Source organism: Schistocerca americana, chromosome 6 (genome assembly GCF_021461395.2).
Source record: "Schistocerca americana isolate TAMUIC-IGC-003095 chromosome 6, iqSchAmer2.1, whole genome shotgun sequence".
Taxonomy (NCBI): Eukaryota; Metazoa; Arthropoda; class Insecta; order Orthoptera; family Acrididae; genus Schistocerca; species Schistocerca americana.
This window is the reverse complement of record NC_060124.1, coordinates 151,344,481-151,365,009: the sequence shown is the minus strand read 5'-3', so window position 1 is coordinate 151,365,009 and position 20,529 is coordinate 151,344,481. Positions and strand designations below refer to the sequence as shown.

Sequence of the window (20,529 nt, the reverse complement as noted above, 5' to 3'; positions counted from 1 at the left end):
TATGGGTAAAACAAAATAAGATCTATCACAAGGTTAATGACTGCTTCTGTACTGTAGTTGCAGTGTCCCCACCGTACAATCATGGGTGGAGCACAACTCTTATAAATTGGTCGCTCCCAATAGATCATTAGATGTGTTGGTGTACTGCTTAGAGAGACCAAGAGAGAATAACAGTTCTGATCTATTCTCACATTTATATTATTACCAGAGCACACTTTCCTCCTTGACTTCCAAGGCACTGCCAAGCCATGATGCCAAAGCAGAAGCAGGCCTCCACAGCAGATGGAGACAAGCATTTGCTGTCACACATTGTCAATATGCTGAGAATGGGATGTTCCACACTTAATAACTACATAAATAATGTTTTTGGTTTCCATTAACATCCTTCATCGGCCTAAGTGGTTAGAAGTGGAATGCGTCATTCTGCAGAATCACCACCTTACACCACACCTTTTCACATACTATATGGTCCATATTAGTAAAGCTTGGTGGAGTCAATATACTACTGGAATGGTGCTACTGCATTATGTCTATTTTTTTAACTAATTTGCAGTAGCTATTTTATTTTCCATAAAATGCATGAGCATTCCATGTTGTGTCCTCTGTTATTCAGTGCAAGCATTTGTGTAACATAGAAGAATCTAGTGCTGATCCATTAATCTTATTATCAATGGGTACCTCATGTTCTCCCTTAGCAAGTCGCATAATCGTCAGCTAATCTCAATAATGATAAAAAATTTAAAACGTACTCCCTGCAGAAATAGTCATTGGCATCACAACTCCGGCAAAGGAACATGGGTGGTACTAATATGTTTCTCGGGTATAAATAATTTCAGTTCTTTTGTAAAAATATTTTTATAAACTTACTAAACATAATACATTTCATAACCATTATAGGATCTATATTACTAAATGGTTAAAACCACCTGCCCCAAATGCAGGTTGGCTGCATAACGGCTGCTAGGAACAACAAATATTTAATTTTCAATATGTCACATAATTATTTGCCAAATTTGAAAAGCTCTGCTCGTTACAAGGTAAAATTTTACATTACTGTGTTAAACCTGTAAGTCAAGTATTAAATTTGGAAACTATATGTGACAAAGCATAACACACAGTACGCAAATTACCCATTGCTATTTTCATGCTGACATTATTATTATTATTATTGGTGGTGGTGATTTAGGGCACTAAATGGCGAGGTCATCTGTGCCCTTTATGAGTGCATTAGTCACTTGCAACAAGCTTTACACCCAGCTTCAAAACTTTTTTCTCATTCCTACCCCCTACAAAAAAATGACAGGAAGAAAGTTTATTAATACTATACTTTTGCTGTTCACACAGTAAAGCTTCAGTATCAGGGCAGACATGACATTTTAATTAATTAGTATTTCACCACTAACTCTTGTTTGCAATACATTTTGCAGATGCATATACCAGTCACTGACTCTGTAAAATTATATTTTATGACACATAGTTAAGGGATATCAAAAATTGAGATCCGTGAAAAACTAGCTTTTCTTAGAATGGAGCTCAAATTACCCAGACTATACTCATCCATTATTTGAAGATGTTTGATACATGGAAGTTTAAGTCTTTAAAGAATCAGGGATGAGGGGTTACTGGTTGCTAATATTTTTTTTAAAAAAATGTATCATTTGGGTTTGTCAGAAGCTGGGTTGAGGGACTCCTCGGTTCTGCTACCCTCATTGCTTGAGATCCAGTTGGACAGAGGTCACAAGTTGTACGTAATTTTTGGAACTCACTTTTCAGTATCCATACTGATAAAGTAAGCTAAATGCTTTTTATTTTTTTGCGAAGATAGTATAGTACATCATCTTTTAACAGTGCCAGAAGCAAAATATTTGTACAGTTCTACCATTTCAATACATCACACAAATCTAGTTGCTATAGCTAACAATTTTGTATAATCCGTGCCTTTTGCATGTGTACGCTCTTTCAGAATGCGACGTAGAACTGTAGGTATGGGCACATGAATGCGTGTTCCTAGTGGAGTTCCATTATCATCTATCAGCACCAAATTGTTACTGTCGAATTTAGGCACCAAAGGTGGCTGCTTCTGTTTCACACCAACTATCACGCCTTTCTTCTTTTGTCCTTTGATTGCAACCAGTATCTTGTCACCTGCCAAAAAAGCATAAGAATCATGTTTACTGATTGAACCAAAGTGTTGTTTCCATAACACTAATGGAAATTCTTAGATGTAACAACACATAAAATACGGACATGACAGCCACTCCCTCATAATGGACAGATTTTTGGCACACAGCAACATGTGACAGAAAACAGTATTCACACTAGCTTTGGAGCTCTTGCTCATTTTCTAGCAAAGGTACAAATTGGCACCCAAAGCTGTGTGTGTGTGTGTGTGTGTGTGTGTGTGTGTGTGTGTGTGTGTACTTTTCTATAAAAATAGCAAGAGCTAGAAGGCTTGTGTGAATACTGTTTTCTTCTAAGAGTTTTTGTGCCCATGCATCAGTCCACTGAAACTGTGCTCGCAGTACACTGAGGTGACAAAAGTCATAGGATAACTCTTAATATCATGTCAGACCTCCTTCTGCCCAGTGTAGTGCAGTAACTCAACGAAGCATGGACTCAAGTAACTAAGTCCCCTGCACAAATATCGAATCATCCATAACAAAGTATTGCCACTGTAGGCGTTTATCCACAAACTGACCTTTCGAGTATGTCCCATAAATGTTCGATGGGATTCGTGCTGGGAGATATGGGTAGCCAAATCATTTGCTCACACTGTCCACAATGTCCTTCAAAGCAATCCAACAGTTGTAACCCAGTGACATAAATAAAAATTCCATCTTTGTTTGAGAATTTGAAGTCAATGAATGGCTGCAAGTAGCCAACCATAACCATTTCTACTCAATGACTCCATTGGACCAGAGACCCAGTCCATTTCATGTAAATACAGCTCACATCATTATGGAAACACCACCGGCTTGCACAGTGCATTGGTGACAACTTGGGTCGATGGCTTCGTGGAGTCTGCACCACACACAAACCCTACCATCAACTCTTACCTGCTGAAGTCGGAACTCATCTGACCAGGCCGCAGTCAGTTGTCTAGTGTCCAACTGACATGGTCACAAGCCCAGAAGAGGCACTGCAGGCAAAGTTGTGCTGTTAGCAAAAGAACTCACATTGGCCATCTGCTGCCATACCCCATTAACACCAAATATCACCACACTGTCCCAAAGGATACTCCATCTTACGTACCACCTTGATTTCTGTGGTTATTTCATGCACTGTTGGTTTGTTAGCATTGACAACTCTATGCAATCACTGCTGCTCTTTGCCGTTAAGTGAAGGCCGGCCACTGTGTTGTTCATGGTGGGAGCAAAAGCCTGAAATTTGGTATTTTAGGTACACTTTTGACACTGTTGATCTTGAAACACAGTATTCCCTAATGATTTATGGAATGGAATGTCCCACACTTCTAGCTCCAACTATCATTCTGTGTTCAAAGTTATGAATTCCCATCATGTGGCCATAATGAAGTCAGAAACCTTTTCAAATGAATCATCTGAGTACAAATGACAGCTCCACCACTGTACTGTGACAAGGAACCCACATAACCATCACACTGGCTCCACCAAGGGTGAGCGAGTGACAGCTTTCCTGTACCCACTGCACTAAGGCATCGGCGGTGTACAGCACACACAGACTTTGAAGGGTGCTGAGTGAGTCTGAGCAGAGGCCACAATTGAAAAGTCTGTGTTGCCAGATGTACTCCGTGGCCTGATACAGGGTGAAGAGCTCTGCTGTAAATACTGAGCAGCGTGCCAGAAACTGATATCTGACCACACGAGTGCCAATGACGAAGGCACACCCACCCCATGGGCAGTCCAAGAGCCATCCGTGTATACAAAGGTACTATCGCGAAGTTCCATGCGAAGGTCTTGAAACTGAAGATGATAGAGTGAAGCTGGAGCAGTGTCCTTAGGAAGTGAATGATGGCCAAGGTTAATATGGGCCACTTCACAAAGCCAAGGTGGTGAAGGGTTCATACCCACTGGGAAAGGTGCAGGTAGTGTGAATTGAAGCCGCTGTAGCAAGTGCCGAAAGCTGGCTCCAGGAGGTAACAGAGAAGAGGGACACGCCCCATACTAGCGATCAAAGGAATCATAAAAGGAGGAGGCACAGGATGGGTGGCCACACATGGCAGACAAACTGGATGCATACATACTGAGGAAAAAGTCACGGAGGTAGGACAGTGGTAATTCAGCAGCTTCAGCATACAGACTCTCAACCTGGCTAGTGTAAATGGTGCCAGAGGCCAAATGGAGGCCACGATGGTGGATAGTGTTGAGACAGTGTAAGAGAGATGGATGTGCAGATGCATAAACAAAGTACTCATTCTCGAGTTTCGAATGGACAAGGACCTGTACAAACGGAGAAGGGTAGTTTGATCGGCACCCCAGGAAGAGTATCATTGAGGACACAGGACAGTCACGAACCGCGTACAGCAGATTGCCAGGTAAGACACATGGGAAGACCAAGAGTGCTTCCTATCGAGCGTGAGCCCCAGGAATTTCGTAGTTTCAACAAACGGAAGGGCAGCAGGCCTAAGATGTAAAGATGGTGGGAGAAACCAATTGTGTCACCAGAAACTCATACAGACAGTTTTGTCAGCGGAAAAGCAAAAGCCATTGTCGATGCTCCAGGAGTAAAGACGATCAAGACATCGCTGAAGACACCGCTCAGGGAGACAGGCCAGTAGAGAACTGCAATAGATGCTAAAATTGTCAACAAAAAGGGAGCTGGAGATGCCTGGCGGGAGACGGGCCATTATAGGGTTAACGGCAATAGCAAAGAGTACGACACTCAGGACGGAACCCTGAGGCACAACATTTTCACGGATAAAAGTGTCCGAAAACACAGAACCCATGTGCACCTTGAAAACTTGGTCTTTTAAAAATTCCTGAAGGAAACAGGGCAGGCGGCCACGGAATCCCCATGAGTAAAGAGAACAGAGGATACCAGTTCTCCAGCAAGTGCCGTAGGCCTTCTCCAAATCGAAAAACACGGCCACAGTCTGAGATTTCTGCAGAAAACCATTCATGACATGGGTGGTCAAGGTAAAGAGAAGGTCAACTGCAGAACACCGTGCTCGAAATCCACACTGCATTTGTTAGTAAATTGCAAGACTCGAGCCACCATACCAGCCGGGCATGAATCATACATTCCATCACCTTGCAAAAGCAGGTGGTGAGAGAGATGGGGTGGTAGCTAGACGGAAGGTTTTTGACCTTAACAGGCTTAGGTTTGGGTATGACAGTGGCTTCCTGCCAGCATCTGGGAAACATGCCCTCTGCCCAGAAGCAGTTGTACGTGTTACGTGGAAAGTGCTTGCCCGCAAGAGAAAGGTGCTGCAACATCTGAATGTGAACAGCATCTGGCCCTGGGGCGGAGGATCAGGATGAACTGAGAGCATGATCTAGCTCCCTCATAGTAAAGGTGGCATTGTAGCACTCCCAATTCTTAGAAGAGAAGGGTACTGCCCAAGCCATCCCCCACTCGTTTCTGATGGAGGATGATAGTGGGAAGAGCTCAAAACTTCTGCAAAATGATGGCCCAAGGTGTTGGAGATAGCAATAGGGTCCATGATGACATCGTATGCTACTGTCACACTGGAAATTGGCGAATGGGTCTTGGTCCCAGAGATCCAGCTGAAGTTTGCCCGCACGACAGAGGAAGGGGTAGAAATGTTAAAAGAACTAATGAATGAAACCCAGCCAGCTTTTTTGCTATCTCAAAGAATGCAACGACACATTGCACACATCTGTTTATAATGAACGCAGTTCGCCATCATAGGATGGTGGTTAAAAATGCAGAGAGTGCGCCTCCTTGCATGAATTGTGTCGTGGCACGCCTCAGTCCACCAAGGACTGGGACACAGCATGTTAAAGAGGAAGTGTGAGGAATGGAGTGTTCCACAGCAGTAAGGATAATATTTGTGAGATATTCCACCTGGTCATCACAACTGGGGAAATCTTGTTCTTTGAAGGTTGCCAGGAAGGGGTAAAGCGCCAGGCAGACTTAGTAAGCTGCCATTTGGGTGTGCACGCAGGGGGGCTGGAGTTAGCAAATGGACAGCACATGGGAAATGGTTGCTTGAGTAGGCATCAGAAAGCACGGACCACTCAAGATGATGGGCAAGCTGGGCAGTGCAGAATGAGAGGTCCAAATGGGAATAGGTGTTCTTGGAGTCTGAAAGGAATACGGGTTCTTCCGTATTAAGGCAGATGAGGCTGAGTTGATTGGAAGGTCAACCAAGAGGGCACCTCACTGACATGTTCTGGAAGAGCCCCAAGGGGCACGGTGTGCAATAGTCACCGAGCACATAAAGGGGTGAGGGAGTCTACCAATAAGCTGGAGAAAGTCTGCCCTGGTGACACTGAATGATGGAGGGATGTAAACGGTATGAAGGGAAAAGGTCAAGCGAGGAAGTAAAATGCAGACTGCAACAGGTTGACACCGGAGTCAGGGAGATGGTTTGACTACCAGAGCATCATCCCATATGAGCAGCAGGACTCCCCCATGAGATGGAATCACATCCTCGAGGAGTGAGGGGGAGGTCAGAGCCCTCATAAGGATGCAGTTTTGTTTCCTGGAGGCAGAAAACAAGGAGGTGCTGCAATTCCCAGAGCAGCTATAATTCCTCCTCATTGGATTGTATGCTGTGAATGTTCCACTGGAAAAGAGTTATGATGGGGTAGGGGAAAAAAATGGAATTTTGTTACCTCGGCAGCTGTCGAGTGCCTGCCTTCACAGCCTCACTGCTACATGCTGCAAAGGCTGGAAGATCCTGTTCCATGAGATCTACAGAGGTGTAAGAAGTCTCTCTGGGTCAGTCTGCGGATTTCAGGGCAGAAAAACGGTTGGCGGGCTGCACTGGCAAAATGGAGGTTGGCCAGGTGCAGGTCCCACATGGCGACATCGTGGAAGAGGCTCTCCGAGTTGGCGAAGGAGAAACCAGTTTGCCTTTTGCAGATGAAGACTCAAAATGTTTGCTGGTTGGAGAGACATAAAAAGTCTTCACAGGAGTATTCCTTCTGTTCTTTCTGGCTTGTCATTTGTGTAGCATGTGATTTCGGCACAGGAGGCTAAGATTTGGTGGCTGGAGGAGGAAGAGATGGGGATGCTACCATGACACTGGGTGATTTGACAACTGCAGTGCTGAATTTGAGGTTGCAAGTCCACTTAGCCATGTCCTCCATGGAGCAAGGCGTAGTGAGAGCGGTACTATAAGCGTCGGCTGGTAAAATGCAAGGTTTTCGACTAACGAATAACTTGCGAGGAACAGGTTAAGGCACTTTTTCCTTCTCCTGGATGCTTTGCTCACTGAGATGCAAGGGGCATTCTCAGACTGAGGCTGCATGGTCACCATTGCAACTGATACAGCCGTGGAGAAGGAAATGGACAATCGCACCATTGAGCATCCCTACTACAAGTAACACATTTGGCCATGTTTTGACAGAACATTCGAGTGTAGTTGTAAAGTTGACACTGTTAACAGAGCGTCAGGTTTGGAGTGTACAGTCAGACTGTGATGACTTCATGTTGTTGTTGTGGTCTTCAGTCCTGAGACAGGTTTGATGCAGCTCTCCATGCTAATCTATCCTGTGCAAGCTCCTTCATCTCCCAGTACCTACTGCAACCTACATCCTTCTGAATCTGCTTAGTGTATTCATCTCTTGGTTTCTACGATTTTTACCCTCCACGCTGCCCTCCAATGCTAAATTTGTGATCCCTTGAAGGCCTCAAGACATGTCCTACCAACCGATCCCTTCTTCTAGTCAAGTTGTGCCACAAACTTCTCTTCTTCCCAATCCTATTCAATACCTCCTCATTAGTTATGTGATCTACCCATCTAATCTTCAACATTCTTCTGTAGCACCACATTTCGAAAGCTTCTATTCTCTTCTTGTCTAAACTATTTATCGTCCATGTTTCACTTCCATACATGGCTACACTCCATACAAATACTTTCAGAAACGACTTCCTGACACTTAAATCTATACTCGATGTTAACAAGTTTCTCTTCTTCAGAAACACTTTCCTTTCCATTGCCAGTCTACATTTTATATCCTCTCTACTTCTACCATCATCAGTTATTTTGCTCCCCAAATAGCAAAACTCCTTTACTACTTTAAGTGTCTCATTTCCTAATCTAATACCCTCAGCATCACCCAACTTAATTCGACTACATTCCATTATCCTCGTTTTGCTTTTGTTGATGTTCATCTTATACCCTCCTTTCAAGACACTGTCCATTCCGTTCAACTGCTCTTCCAAGTCCTTTGCTGTCTCTGACAGAATTACAATGTCATTGGCGAACCTCAAAGTTTTTATTTCTTCTCCCTGGATTTTAATACCTACTCCAAATTTTTCTTTTGCTTCCTTTACTGCTTGCTCAATATACAGATTGAATAACATCGGGGAGAGGCTACAACCCTGTCTCACTCCCTTCCCAACCACTGCTTCCCTTTCATGACCCTCGACTCTTATAACTGCCATCTGGTTTCTATACAAATTGTAAATAGCCTTTCGCTCCCTGTATTTTATCCCTGCCACCTTTAGAATTTGAAAGAGAGTATTCCAGTCAACATTGTCAAAAGCTTTCTCTAAGTCTACAAATGCTAGAAACGTAGGTTTGCCTTTCCTTAATTTTTCTTCTAAGATAAGTTGTAGGGTCAGTATTGCCTCACATGTTCCAACATTTCTACGGAATCCAAACTGATCTTCCCCAAGGTCGGCTTCTACCGGTTTTTCCATTCGTCTGTAAATAATTCGCGTTAGTATTTTGCAGCTGTGACTTATTAAACTGATAGTTCGGTAATTTTCACATCTGTCAACACCTGCTTTCTTTGGGATTGGAATTATTATATTCTTCTTGAGGTCTGAGGGTATTTCGCCTGTCTCGTACATCTTGCTCACCAGATGATATAGTTTTGTCAGGACTGGCTCTCCCAAGGCTGTCAGTAGTTCTAATGGAATATTGTCTACTCCAGGGGCCTTGTTTCGACTCAGGTCTTTCAGTGCTCTGTCAAACTGTTCACGCAGTATCGTATCTGCCATTTCATCTTCATCTACATCCTCTTCCATTTCCATAATATTGTCCTCAAGTACATCGCCCTTGTATAGACCCTCTATATACTCCTTCCACCTTTCTGCTTTCCCCTCTTTGCTTAGAACTGGGTTTCCATCTGAGCTCTTGATATTCATACAAGTGGCTCTCTTTTCTCCAAAGGTCTCTTTAATTTTCCTGTAGGCTGTATCTATCTTACCCCTAGTGAGATAAGCCTCTACATTCTTACATTTGTCCTCTAGCCATCCCTGCTTAGCCATTTTGCACTTCCTGTCGATCTCATTTTTGAGACGTTTGTATTCCTTTTTGCCTGCTTCATTCACTGCATTTTTATATTTTCTCCTTTCATCGATTAAATTCAATATTTCTTCTGTTACCCAAGGATTTCTACTAGCCCTCGTCTTTATAACTACTTGATCCTCTGCTGCCTTCACTACTTCATCCCTCAGAGCTACCCATTCGTCTTCTACTGTATTTCTTTCCCCCGTTCCTCTCAATTGTTCCCTTATGCTGTCCCTGAAGCTCTGTACAACCTCTGGTTTAGTCAGTTTATCCAGGTCCCATCTCCTTAAATTCCCACCTTTTTGCAATTTCTTCAGTTTTAATCTACAGTTCATAACCAATAGATTGTGGTCAGAGTCCATATCTGCCCCTGGAAATGTCCTACAATTTAAAACCTGGTTCCTAAACCTCTGTCTTACCATTATATAATCTATCTGAAACCTTTTAGTATCTCCAGGGTTCTTCCATGTATACAACCTCCTTTTATGATTCTTGAACCAAGTGTTAGCTATGATTAAGTTATGCTCTGTGCAAAATTCTACCAGATGGCTTCCTCTTTCATTTCTTAGCGCCAATCCATATTCACCTACTATGTTTCCTTCTCTCCCTTTTCCTACTGTCGAATTCCAGTCACACATGACTATTAAATTTTCGTCTCCCTTCACTACCTGAATAATTTCTTTTATCTCATCATACATTTCTTCAATTTCTTCGTCATCTGCAGAGCTAGTTGGCATATAAACTTGTACTACTGTAGTAGGCATGGGCTTCCTGTCTATCTTGGCCACTATAATACGTTCACTATGCTATTTGTAGTAGCTTACCCGCACTCCTATTTTTTTATTCATTATTAAACCTACTCCTGGATTACCCCTATTTGATTGTGTATTTATAACCCTGTATTCACCTGGCCAGAAGTCTTGTTCCTCCTGCCACCGAACTTCACTAATTCGATGACCTCATAGACTGCTTTAATATCTGATGGAAGCATGATTCTATGAAACGTGAGGAAGAGAGTGCGTGTAAGCACTAAGGTTGCATCAATCTTTTTCATCACCCAAGTCTGCAATGACACCCCGATCACAAAGGGAAGTTTGGATTTCTCCCTCAGTCACACTATCAAGCAGCCTAGTGTAAATAATAACACCTGAAGAATTCAGCGTTCAATGGGCCTAAACACAAACAGGATAGCCGAGGAGGAGCAAAGCTGCAAGTAATTGTTGGGCCTGAAAGTCACTATTTGTCTCCAAAAGCAAATTGCAATCACATAAACAAGAGCAGGATTTTACATGGCCTGCAACTGCATCAACACCTTTCTCAATAATAATCGGATTAACCCTAGCAAAAGACTGATCTCCTTCAGTACGTGATACCATGAGCAACCGGAGTGCAGCTGGGAGATTCTTGGAATCTGCAGCTTCTTTCTGTTTACATTGTCTGAGATGGTCTCTCTCTCTCTCTCTCTCTCTCTCTCTCTCTCTCTCTCTCTCTCTCTCTCTCTCTCTCTCTCCCTCCCCCCCCCCCCCCTTTTTTTAAGTCATCAGTCTTCTGACTGTGACTGGTTTGATGCAGCCCACCACGAACTCCTCTCCTGTGCCAACCTCTTCATCTCAGAGCAGTACTTGCAACCTACATCCTCAATTCTTTGCTGGATGTATTCCAATCTATGTCTTCCTCTACAGTTTATGCCCTCTACAGCTCCCTCTAGTACCATGGAAGCCACCCCCTGATGTCGTAACAGATGTCCTACCATCCTGTCCCTTCTACTTGTCAGTGTTTTCCACATATTGCTTTCCTGTCCAGTTCGTTGCAGAACCCTCCTCATTCCTTACCTTATCAGTCCACCTAATTCTCAACATTTGTCTGTAGCACTACATCTCAAATGCTTCGATTCTGTTCTGTTCTGTTCCAGTTTCCCCACAGTCCACATTTCACTATCATACAACACTGTGCTCCAAACGTATTTTTTCAGAAATTTCTTCCTCAAATTAAAACATATGTTGGATACTAGTAGACTTGTCTTGGTCAAGAATGCCCTTTTTGCATGTGCTAGTCTGCTTTTGATGTCCTCTTTTCTCCGTCCATCATTGGTTATTTTGCTGTCTACGTAGTAGAATTCCTGAACTACATCTACTTTGTGACCATCAATCTGATAAGTTTCTCACTGATCTCATTACTTTCATGTTTCTTCTGTACTAATTAGACTGTTCATTCCGTTCAGATCACATAATTCTTCTTCCCTTTCACTGATACCTTTTCACAATGAATTAAATTTCCACTTTTGAATCTTTCTTGTATTTCCATCCTTGCTTCTTCAATGTACAGATTGAACAGTAGGGGCGAAAGACTACATCCCTGTCTCACACCCTTTTTAATCCAAGCACTTCATTCTTGGTCATCCACTTTATTATTCCCTCTTGGCTCTTGTACATCTTGTATATTACCCATCTCTCCCTATAGCTGTCCCCTACTTTTCTCAGAATTTCGAACATCTTGAACCATTTTATACTGTTGAACGCTTTTTCCAGCTTGACAAATCCTATGAAGGTGTCTTCATTTTTATTTAATCTTGCTTCCATTATTAACTGCAACATCATGATTGCCTCTCTCGTACCTTTACCTTTCCTAAAGCCAAACTGATCGTCATCTAGCACATCCTCACTTTTCTTTTCCATTCCTCTGTATATTATTCTTGTAAGCAACTTGGATGAATGAGCTATTAAGCTGATTGCACGACAGTTCTCACACTTGTCAGCTCTTGCAGTCTTCGGAGTTGTGTGGATGATATTTTTCCGAAAATCAGATGGTATGTCGCCAGACTCGTACATTCAACACACTAATGTGAACAGTTGAATAGTCATTTTGTTGCCACTTACTCCAATGATTTTAGAAATTCTGATGGAATGTTATCTATCCCTTCTGCCTTATTTGGTCTTAAGTCTTCCAAAGTTCTCTTGAATTCTGACTCCAATACTGTATCCCCTATCTCTTCTAAATTGACATCCGATTTGTCTTCCTATCACTTTAGACAAATCTTCCCCCTCATAGAGGCCTTCAATATACCCTTTCAGACTATCTGCTCTCTCCTCTGCCTTTAATAGTGGAATTCCCACTGCGCTTTTAATGTTACCATCCTTGCTTTTAATTTCACCGAAGGTTATTTTGAATTTCCTGTATGCTGAGTCAGCCCTCCAGAAAATAATTTCTTTTCAATTTGTTCGCATTTTTCATGCAGCCACTTCATGTTACCTTCTCCACACTTCCCATTTATTTCATTCCTCAGTGACTTGTATTTCTGTACTCCTGAATTTCCCTGAACATTTTTGTTCTTTCTTCTTTCATTGATGAACTGAAGTATTTCTTCCGTTATCCATGGTTTCTTCGCAGTTACCTTCTTTGTACCTACACTTTTCTTTACAACTTCTGTGATTGCCCTTTTTAGAGATGTACATTCCTCTTCAACTATACTGCCTACCGAGCTATTCCTTACTGTTGTATCTATATCTTAGAGAACTTGAAGTCTGTATCTGCTCCTGGGTACGCCTTACAATCCAGTATCTGATTTCGGAATCTGTCTGACCATGATGTAATTTAACTGAAATCTTCTTGTATCACCTGTCCTTTTCGAAGTGTACCTCCTCCTCTTGTGATTTTTGAGCAGAGTATTCACTATTCCTAGCTGAAATTTATTACAGAACTCAATCACTTGTTATCTTCTACTCCTTCCCCTACCACTGCATTCCAGTCCCCTATGACAATTACATTTTCATCTCACTTTACTTACTGTATTACCCTTTCAATGTACTCATATACTTTCTCTGTCTCTCCATCTTCAGCTTGCAAAGTCGGCATGTATACCTGAACTGTTGTCGTTAGTGTTGGCTTGCTATCAATTCTGATAAGAAGAACCTTATCACTGAACAGTTCACAGTTAACAGAGTCTCTGCCCTACCTTCCTATTCATAATGAATCCTACTCCCGTTATATGTTTTTCTGCTGCTGTTGATATTACCCTGTATTCATCTGACCAGAAATCCTTGTCATCTTTCCACTTCATTTCACCTTTCACTTCACTGACCCCTGCTGTATCTAAATTGAGCCTTTGCATTTCCCTTTTCAGATTTTCTAGGTTTCCTAACCCATTCAAGCTTCTGACATCCTGCATCCCCAACTCGTAGAAATTTATCCTTTCATTAGTTATTTGATCTTTTCCTCATGGTCACCTTCCCCTTGGCAGCCCCTCTCAGATATCCAAATTGGGGACTAGCCTGGAACCTTTCGCCAATGGAGAGATCATCATGACACTTTTTCTATTATAGGCCACATGTCCTGTGAATACACTTTATGTGTCTTTAATGTAGTAGTTTTCATTGCCATCTGCATCCCCATGCCTTTGATCATTGCTGTTTCTTCTTCCTTTAGGGACAGTTTTCCAACCAAGGACAAGAGAGTGCCCTGAGCCTCTGTCCAACTCCTCCGCCCTCTTTGACAAGGCCACTGGCAGAATGAAAGTGACTTCTTATGCCGGAAGTCTTCATCCGCCAATGCTGATTATTAATCAAAATTTAAGCAGTGGCGGGTTTCGAACCTGGGACCAATGACATTTTGATTACTAACCAAGGACGCTATTCCTAGACCTGATTGGCTCATTGTGAGAAAATCCCCTATGATTGCCAGCATCTCCGATGGCATGCTCCTTTCATCTTTCTGCCGACCCCCCCACCCCCTCCCTCAGAGAATGGCTCACCCACCTCAGATCACATTTCCCGAACTTCTGACAGAGGGACCAACTGAAAATTTGCAAAGGTCACAGCTCACGCAGTCACCCCTCCCTGGGCGTACCTGTTGACCCGGGGATGGGAATTATGCGTTACCCAGTCACCTGTGACGTGTCAGACCCCTGGTCTGGCATTCAGGAGTGCACAGGGAGGAAGAAGAAACAAAGAGGAACATCAAATGCCGAAGAGAAGGAAGGATAGAAACAAACAAAAAAAGAAAAAAACAGTGGAAGGACTGTTCCGATGTCAGGCTACTGGAACTTCAGAACACATTCCCAAAAATATCCCAGACATGTTCCCCAAGAGAAGGAAAAAAGAATAGCAGGAGGATAGACATGCAGCACGGAAAGGGAAAATGTGCTGCAATGGCTGGGGTCCTGTGGTAGCTAAGCATACTCACCAAAGAGTGGTGAGCCCCCTGGAGAGAGTTCCCACCTGCGAAATTCAGAAAAGCTGGTGTTGGTGGGAAGGATCCAGATGGTACAGGTTGTGAAGGCAATCACTGAAATGAAGAATGTCATGTTGGGCAGCCTGCTCAGCAACTGGATGGTCCAGCTGTTACTTGATCATTGTGTGTCAGTGGCCATTCATGCAGACAGACAGCTTTTTGGTTGTCATGCCTACATAGAATGCAGCACAGTGGTTGTACCTTAGCTTGCAGATCACATGACTCGTTTCACAGGTAGCCCTGCCTTTTGATGGAATAGGGAATGTGAGTGACTGAACTGGAATAGGTGGTGGTGGGAGGATGTATGGGACACGTCTTGCATCTAGGTCTATTACAGGGATATGAGCCGTGAGGTGAGGGGTGGGAGCAGTGGTTGTTTACAGATGGACAAGACTACTGTGTAGGTCTGGTCGGTGGCAAAATACCTCTGTGGGAGGGGTGGGAAGGGTAGTGGGTAGGACATTCCTCAGTTCAGGGCATGGTGAGAGATAATCGAAACCCTGGCGGAGAATGTGATTCAGTAGCTCCAGTCCGGTGAATGCTCCTCTGTGGCCAGGTGGGACTCTGGAACAAGGTGGGTGACCGAAAAGGTAAGACATGGGAGATCTGTTTTTGTACAAGGCTGGGAGGGTGATTACACTCTGTGAAGGCCTCATGGCATCCTTGGTATATTTCGAGGGGGACTGCTCATCATTGTGGATTCAACCTCGATGGGTATCTTGGCTGTATGTCAGGGACTTCTTGGTACACAGGATGTTTCCATAAAAGTGTGCAAATATGTAACAGGACAGAGAGTGCTCCACTGAACAATTTGACATGGGAACAGGAGTTTGAAGAAGTCCGCTTCAGGAAATATTGAAGTAAACTTGTCTACTATTTTGTCTACCACTACTGTTTTCCAGCTCATTTACAACTAACATGCATACAAATTTACCACATACTGTGCTGTTTATTTACATGTACATTATTTACATGTACATTCTTTAAACGAGTACGAGCCTTATTACTAGAAAGTCACGACGCAAGTTTTGGTTACTTTACTTGTCCATAAGGTGGCTCTGTTGTACTATATGAACATTGTCCCATGACAGAACTTCCTATGAATCAACAACAGACCCATCCTTTACTCAGTGCTATTCAGAGACACACAGTGTAATATGATGGAGCAGTACCGGTACCGTTTTGCAGAACTCACTGACATGCACCTTGTGTTTGAGGAAGTATGCTGCAATGTTCTCACTGCTGAAAGGCTGTACAAGGTACAATTTCCTAACAGGCATCCCCCATCACGATGAGTGTTTATTTCTCTCAATCTACTACTGTGGGAGACTGGTTCATTGGAAAGAAGAAACAAGGGACCCGTCAACATGAGGACCACTTGCACATCTGATTTTGAAGAGGTGGTGCTGGACCCCACAACAAGTACTCTTTGTATTGCACAAGAAGTGGGTGCTGCTCATACTAGTGTGTGGTGAGACTCCACGATCCACATGTCAATGCAATGCTTGTAACTGACTTTGCACCACAAGTCACACTGTGTCAGTAGTTGCTCCAACAACTTGCTCCAAATTGTGCTGTTTCCTGATGAGGTTTCACTTGATCATGATAGTATTTTGAACAGCAGGAATAGCCATGTGTGGGATGAGGAAAATTCTCACGCTGTTGTAGAGTCACACCATCAAATACATTTTGCTGTGAATATCTGGGCTGGAACTGTAGGCGACACTCTCATTGGCCCGTATCTTCTACCTGGCCATCTGAATGGTCACCTGTACTTCTGGTTTGTGCAAGAGTTCTACCAGAGTTGGAGAACATAACCTTGGCTGTTTGTTAGAGGATGAGGATATAACATAACAGTGCACCACCTCACTTCAGTGTGGTTGTCCGCAACCACCTCAATGCTGTAATTCCTAGTCGCTGGATTGGAAGGGGTGGTCCTACTCCATGGCCTGTGAGGTCATCTGACCTGAATCCCCTTTATTTCGTATTGGGATATATAACGAATCTTTTACTTTGGGATAAATTTATTTTATTTTTTGTTAGATGTTTTCATTAAATAGCTGAATACATTGTAATTAGGAACAATTTAATTAAGCAGAGTAGAGAAGATAAAGTCAAAGAGATGTTCATTGGGCGGACATTGTCATAATGTAACGTCATTGCGTTGTTCGGTTGTTAAAACAAGCCATTTGTGTTCCGTTGTGCTGTTCGGTCGTGCGCGTATCTGAAAGGAATTAATTCGGGGACTAGAATAAACTTTCACATAATAGTTATGATTCGATGTTCCGACAAAAGGGGTTAACATGAGTGTTAATTTGAACTGTGGGCGACAGGATTAGTTTTGACAGATACGTGAAAACGGACGTAACAAAAGTTGTTCGCATATCATCCTTGAACATGACTTTTTATTTAAGTAATGATTGCGGGCTCATTAAAAGCTATTTTCCCATGATTAGGATCAATCCCTCTTCCCTCCTAGATAGTGATCATTCATTAAAATTTATGTCATAAGAAAAAGTATTATTAATAAAAGTGATGTTAAATGACAATTACGTGTTATTCCGTTAGTGTGGAACCGACGTAATATCTCTGACATGACATTGATATATAATTTCTGTTAAATACTGAACTGGGATAGGAAGTAAATTGAAATTAGTGAACATTTGATACTGAGGCTATAGAAGCAGAAGCGCTTAAGGTTTCTCTTCTCTAAAATGGCAAAATAGGTATGAACTTTAACTCAATAGTCGACATTATGTATTGCAAAGACATTAGCATTTCGTACTTATTTTGACGACGCGCTGTTAAACAAACGTTGAGTCTCTGTATGAGTAATAAAATTAAATCTAAAAACATAATTAATAACGGCGAACTCCACTTTAACAAACTGTATTGCGTGTCGTCATCGGGCAATAACTGCTCAACCCTGGAGACTTGTGTGGTGAAATTAGAAGTCGGGCATATAAAACAAACTTAAAAATCCATTCAAGGTACAGTGGAGTCGGCACAACACGATGTGGGCAGTTATAGATACCTAAAGTCATTTGTGTATAAAACCCCACTGGATACAGAGATGGAATTAACTGCCAGAATTGCAGCTGCCTGTGATGCGATTTGAAACACACCAGGTATAATTGTCAGGGTGCGTCAGAATCTTGTACAACGATGTCATACTTGCATTGAGGTTGATGGCCATCAGTTTCAGCACACTTTATAAGACACAGTACAAATGGTACACTCATTGTGTCAATGATGGTATTCACACTTAACTGTAACTCATGTAGATAAAAAAGTACACAGCAATGTCATTTTATTCCTTTTATCTGCTTAAGCTGGCTTCTCCGACACCAGGATCCCTGTCTCAAATTGTTCAGTGGAGCCTCCTCTATGTCTTGTTAAATTTTTGCAGGCTCTTACAGAAACAACCTGTAGAATGGGTGGCAGCTGTCAAAATGGAGGTATTGGTGGTGATTGGTAGTTTTGATATGGATTGAGGTACTGATGTAGCCATCTTTGAGGTGGAGGTCAACATCAAGGAAGGTGGCTTGTTGGGTTGAGAAAGATGAGGTGAAGCAAATAGGGGAGAATGTGTTGAGCTTCTGGAGGAATGTAGCTACAGTGCTCTCAGCCTTAGACCAGATCATGAAGATGTCATCAATGAATCTGAATCAGATGAGGGGTTTGGGATTCTGAGTGGCTAGAAAGGATTACTGTAAATGGCCCATGAATAGGTCGGCATAGAATGGTGCCATGTAGGTGCAAATAGCCATAACCTGGATTTGTTTGTAGGTGATGACTTCAAAGGAGAAGTAATTGTGGGTGAGGATATAGTTGGTCATGGTGACTAGGGAGGAGGTTGTAAGTTTGAAATCTGTTGGGCGTTGGGAAAGGTGGTGTTCAATAGTGGTAAGGCCATTAGGGATGTTGGTGTAAAGGGAGGAGGCATCAATAATGATGAGCAGCGCTTCATGTGGTAAAGAAACAGGAACTGTGGACAGTCAGTGAGGAAATGGTTGGTATTTTTTATATAGGAGGGTAGGTTCTGGGTAATAGGTTGAAGGTGTTGGTCTACAAAAGCAGATATTCTCTCAGTGGGGGCACAGTAACCGGCCACAATGGAGCATCCTGGTTGAGTTTTTGGACTTTAGGAAGCATTTAGAAGGCAGGAATGTGGGAAGTGGTAGTGATGAGGAGAGAGATGGATTCCAGGCAGAGGTTTTGGGATGGGCCTAAGGATCTGAGGAGAGACTGGAGATCCTGCTGGGTTTCTGGAATGGGGTCACTGTGGCAGGGTTTGTAGATGGATGAATCTGACACATGGCAAAGTCCTTTTGCCATGTAATCCCTGCAGTTCAAACAACTGTGGTGGAGCCTGTGTCACCAAGTAGAATTATAAGGCTGGGATCAGTTTTTAGGTGGTTGATTGCATGTCTTTCTGTCGATGTAAGGTCAGCTTGCATGTTGAGGGATTTGGGAAATGATAGTGAATCAAGGTTATAGCTTAAGAAACTTGGACAGTTAATTGGGCGGGGACTTGAAGGTAGTGGAGGTGGATAATATTTGGATGAAGAAGTGAACTGAGTGAGGCAGGTTCAACATAGTAGGTCTTTGGTTGGTAGGGTTTACTGGCAGAGCACAATCCCAAATACTATTCTTGCAACATTGCTCAGCTCACAGAATACCCCCCAAATGACCATACCACCAAATTACCCATCTATGGCTGCAACTCCTTCTTCCACAACGACCTCCATCTGTTTACATTCCACCAGTCCTGAAACCTCACTAATACAGTTTTGCAAAACCGTGTCAATCAGGCCTAAATCACCTTGTAGTATCTCCTCTCCATCTGTAAAATGCAAGATAACCATACATCCACAGAAAGAACCACAACCCACCATCTAAAAACTGATCCTGACCTCATAATTCTATCTGCTGACAAAGGCTCCACCACTGTTGTTTTCAATCGCAAGGATTATCTGGCAGAAGGACTCCACTACCTGTATATTCATCCACCTACAAATCATGCCACAGGGACCCCATGCCAGAAACCCAGCAGGATCTCCAGTATCTCCTTAAATCCTTAGGCACATTCCAGAACTCCCTGGAGTAAATTTCTCTCTTCACCCCTACCACTCCCCACACTCTTACCTTCTACATGATTCCTAAAGTCTAAAAATCCAACCACCCAGGATGTTTTCATTGTGGTCAGTTACTGTGCCCCCCACCCCCAAATTGAGAGAATCTCTGTTCTCGTAGACCAACACCTTCAGCCTATTACCTGCAACCTACCCTCTTACATAAAAGATACCAACCATTTTCTCCACAAGCTCTCCACTGTTCCTTTACTACATAGTGTCCTGCATGTCACTATTGATGTGAACTTCCTTCACAGTGACATCCCTAATGCCCATGGCCTTGCCACTATTGAACACTATCTTTCCCAACACCCAACAGATTATAAACCTACAACATACTTCCTAGTCACCATGACCAACTATATCTTCACCCACAATTACTTCTCCTTTGAAGGCATCACCTACAAACAAATCTGGGTTAAGGCTATGGGCATCCTTATGGCACCTTCCTTTACCAACCTATTTGTGGGCCATCAACAGGAGTCCTTTCTAACCACACAAGATTCCAAACTCCTCACCTGATTCAGATTCACTTATGACATCCTTTGTGATTTGGCTCAAGGGTGAGAACACCCTATCCACATTCCTCCAGAACCGCAAGACCTCCTCCCCCATTCGCTTCACCAGGTCCTTCTCAATCCAACTGTGTTGTGGTGGCTTCATTTCCCTGTTTTCTTCCCCCTCCATTTTCTTGCGCCCAGCTATGTGGCATGAGTTACCCTTAGCTTTCTGTGTGTTATCGCTGGCAGAATGTCTAAA

General features: G+C 42.9%; 1 protein-coding gene across 1 annotated transcript in view; it reads right to left on the bottom strand.

Annotated features, from left to right (window-relative positions):
- Nucleotides 1-1,749: 1,749 nt before the first annotated feature.
- The window catches only part of LOC124619826 (39S ribosomal protein L14, mitochondrial), a 33,922-nt gene continuing 15,142 nt past the window's right edge, over nt 1,750-20,529 (bottom strand). Inside the window, exon 3 of the mRNA XM_047146435.1 lies at nt 1,750-2,145. Within this exon, the coding sequence (XP_047002391.1) occupies nt 1,892-2,145 (254 nt within the window). The 3' untranslated portion in view covers nt 1,750-1,891. The remainder of the gene's footprint in view (nt 2,146-20,529) is intronic.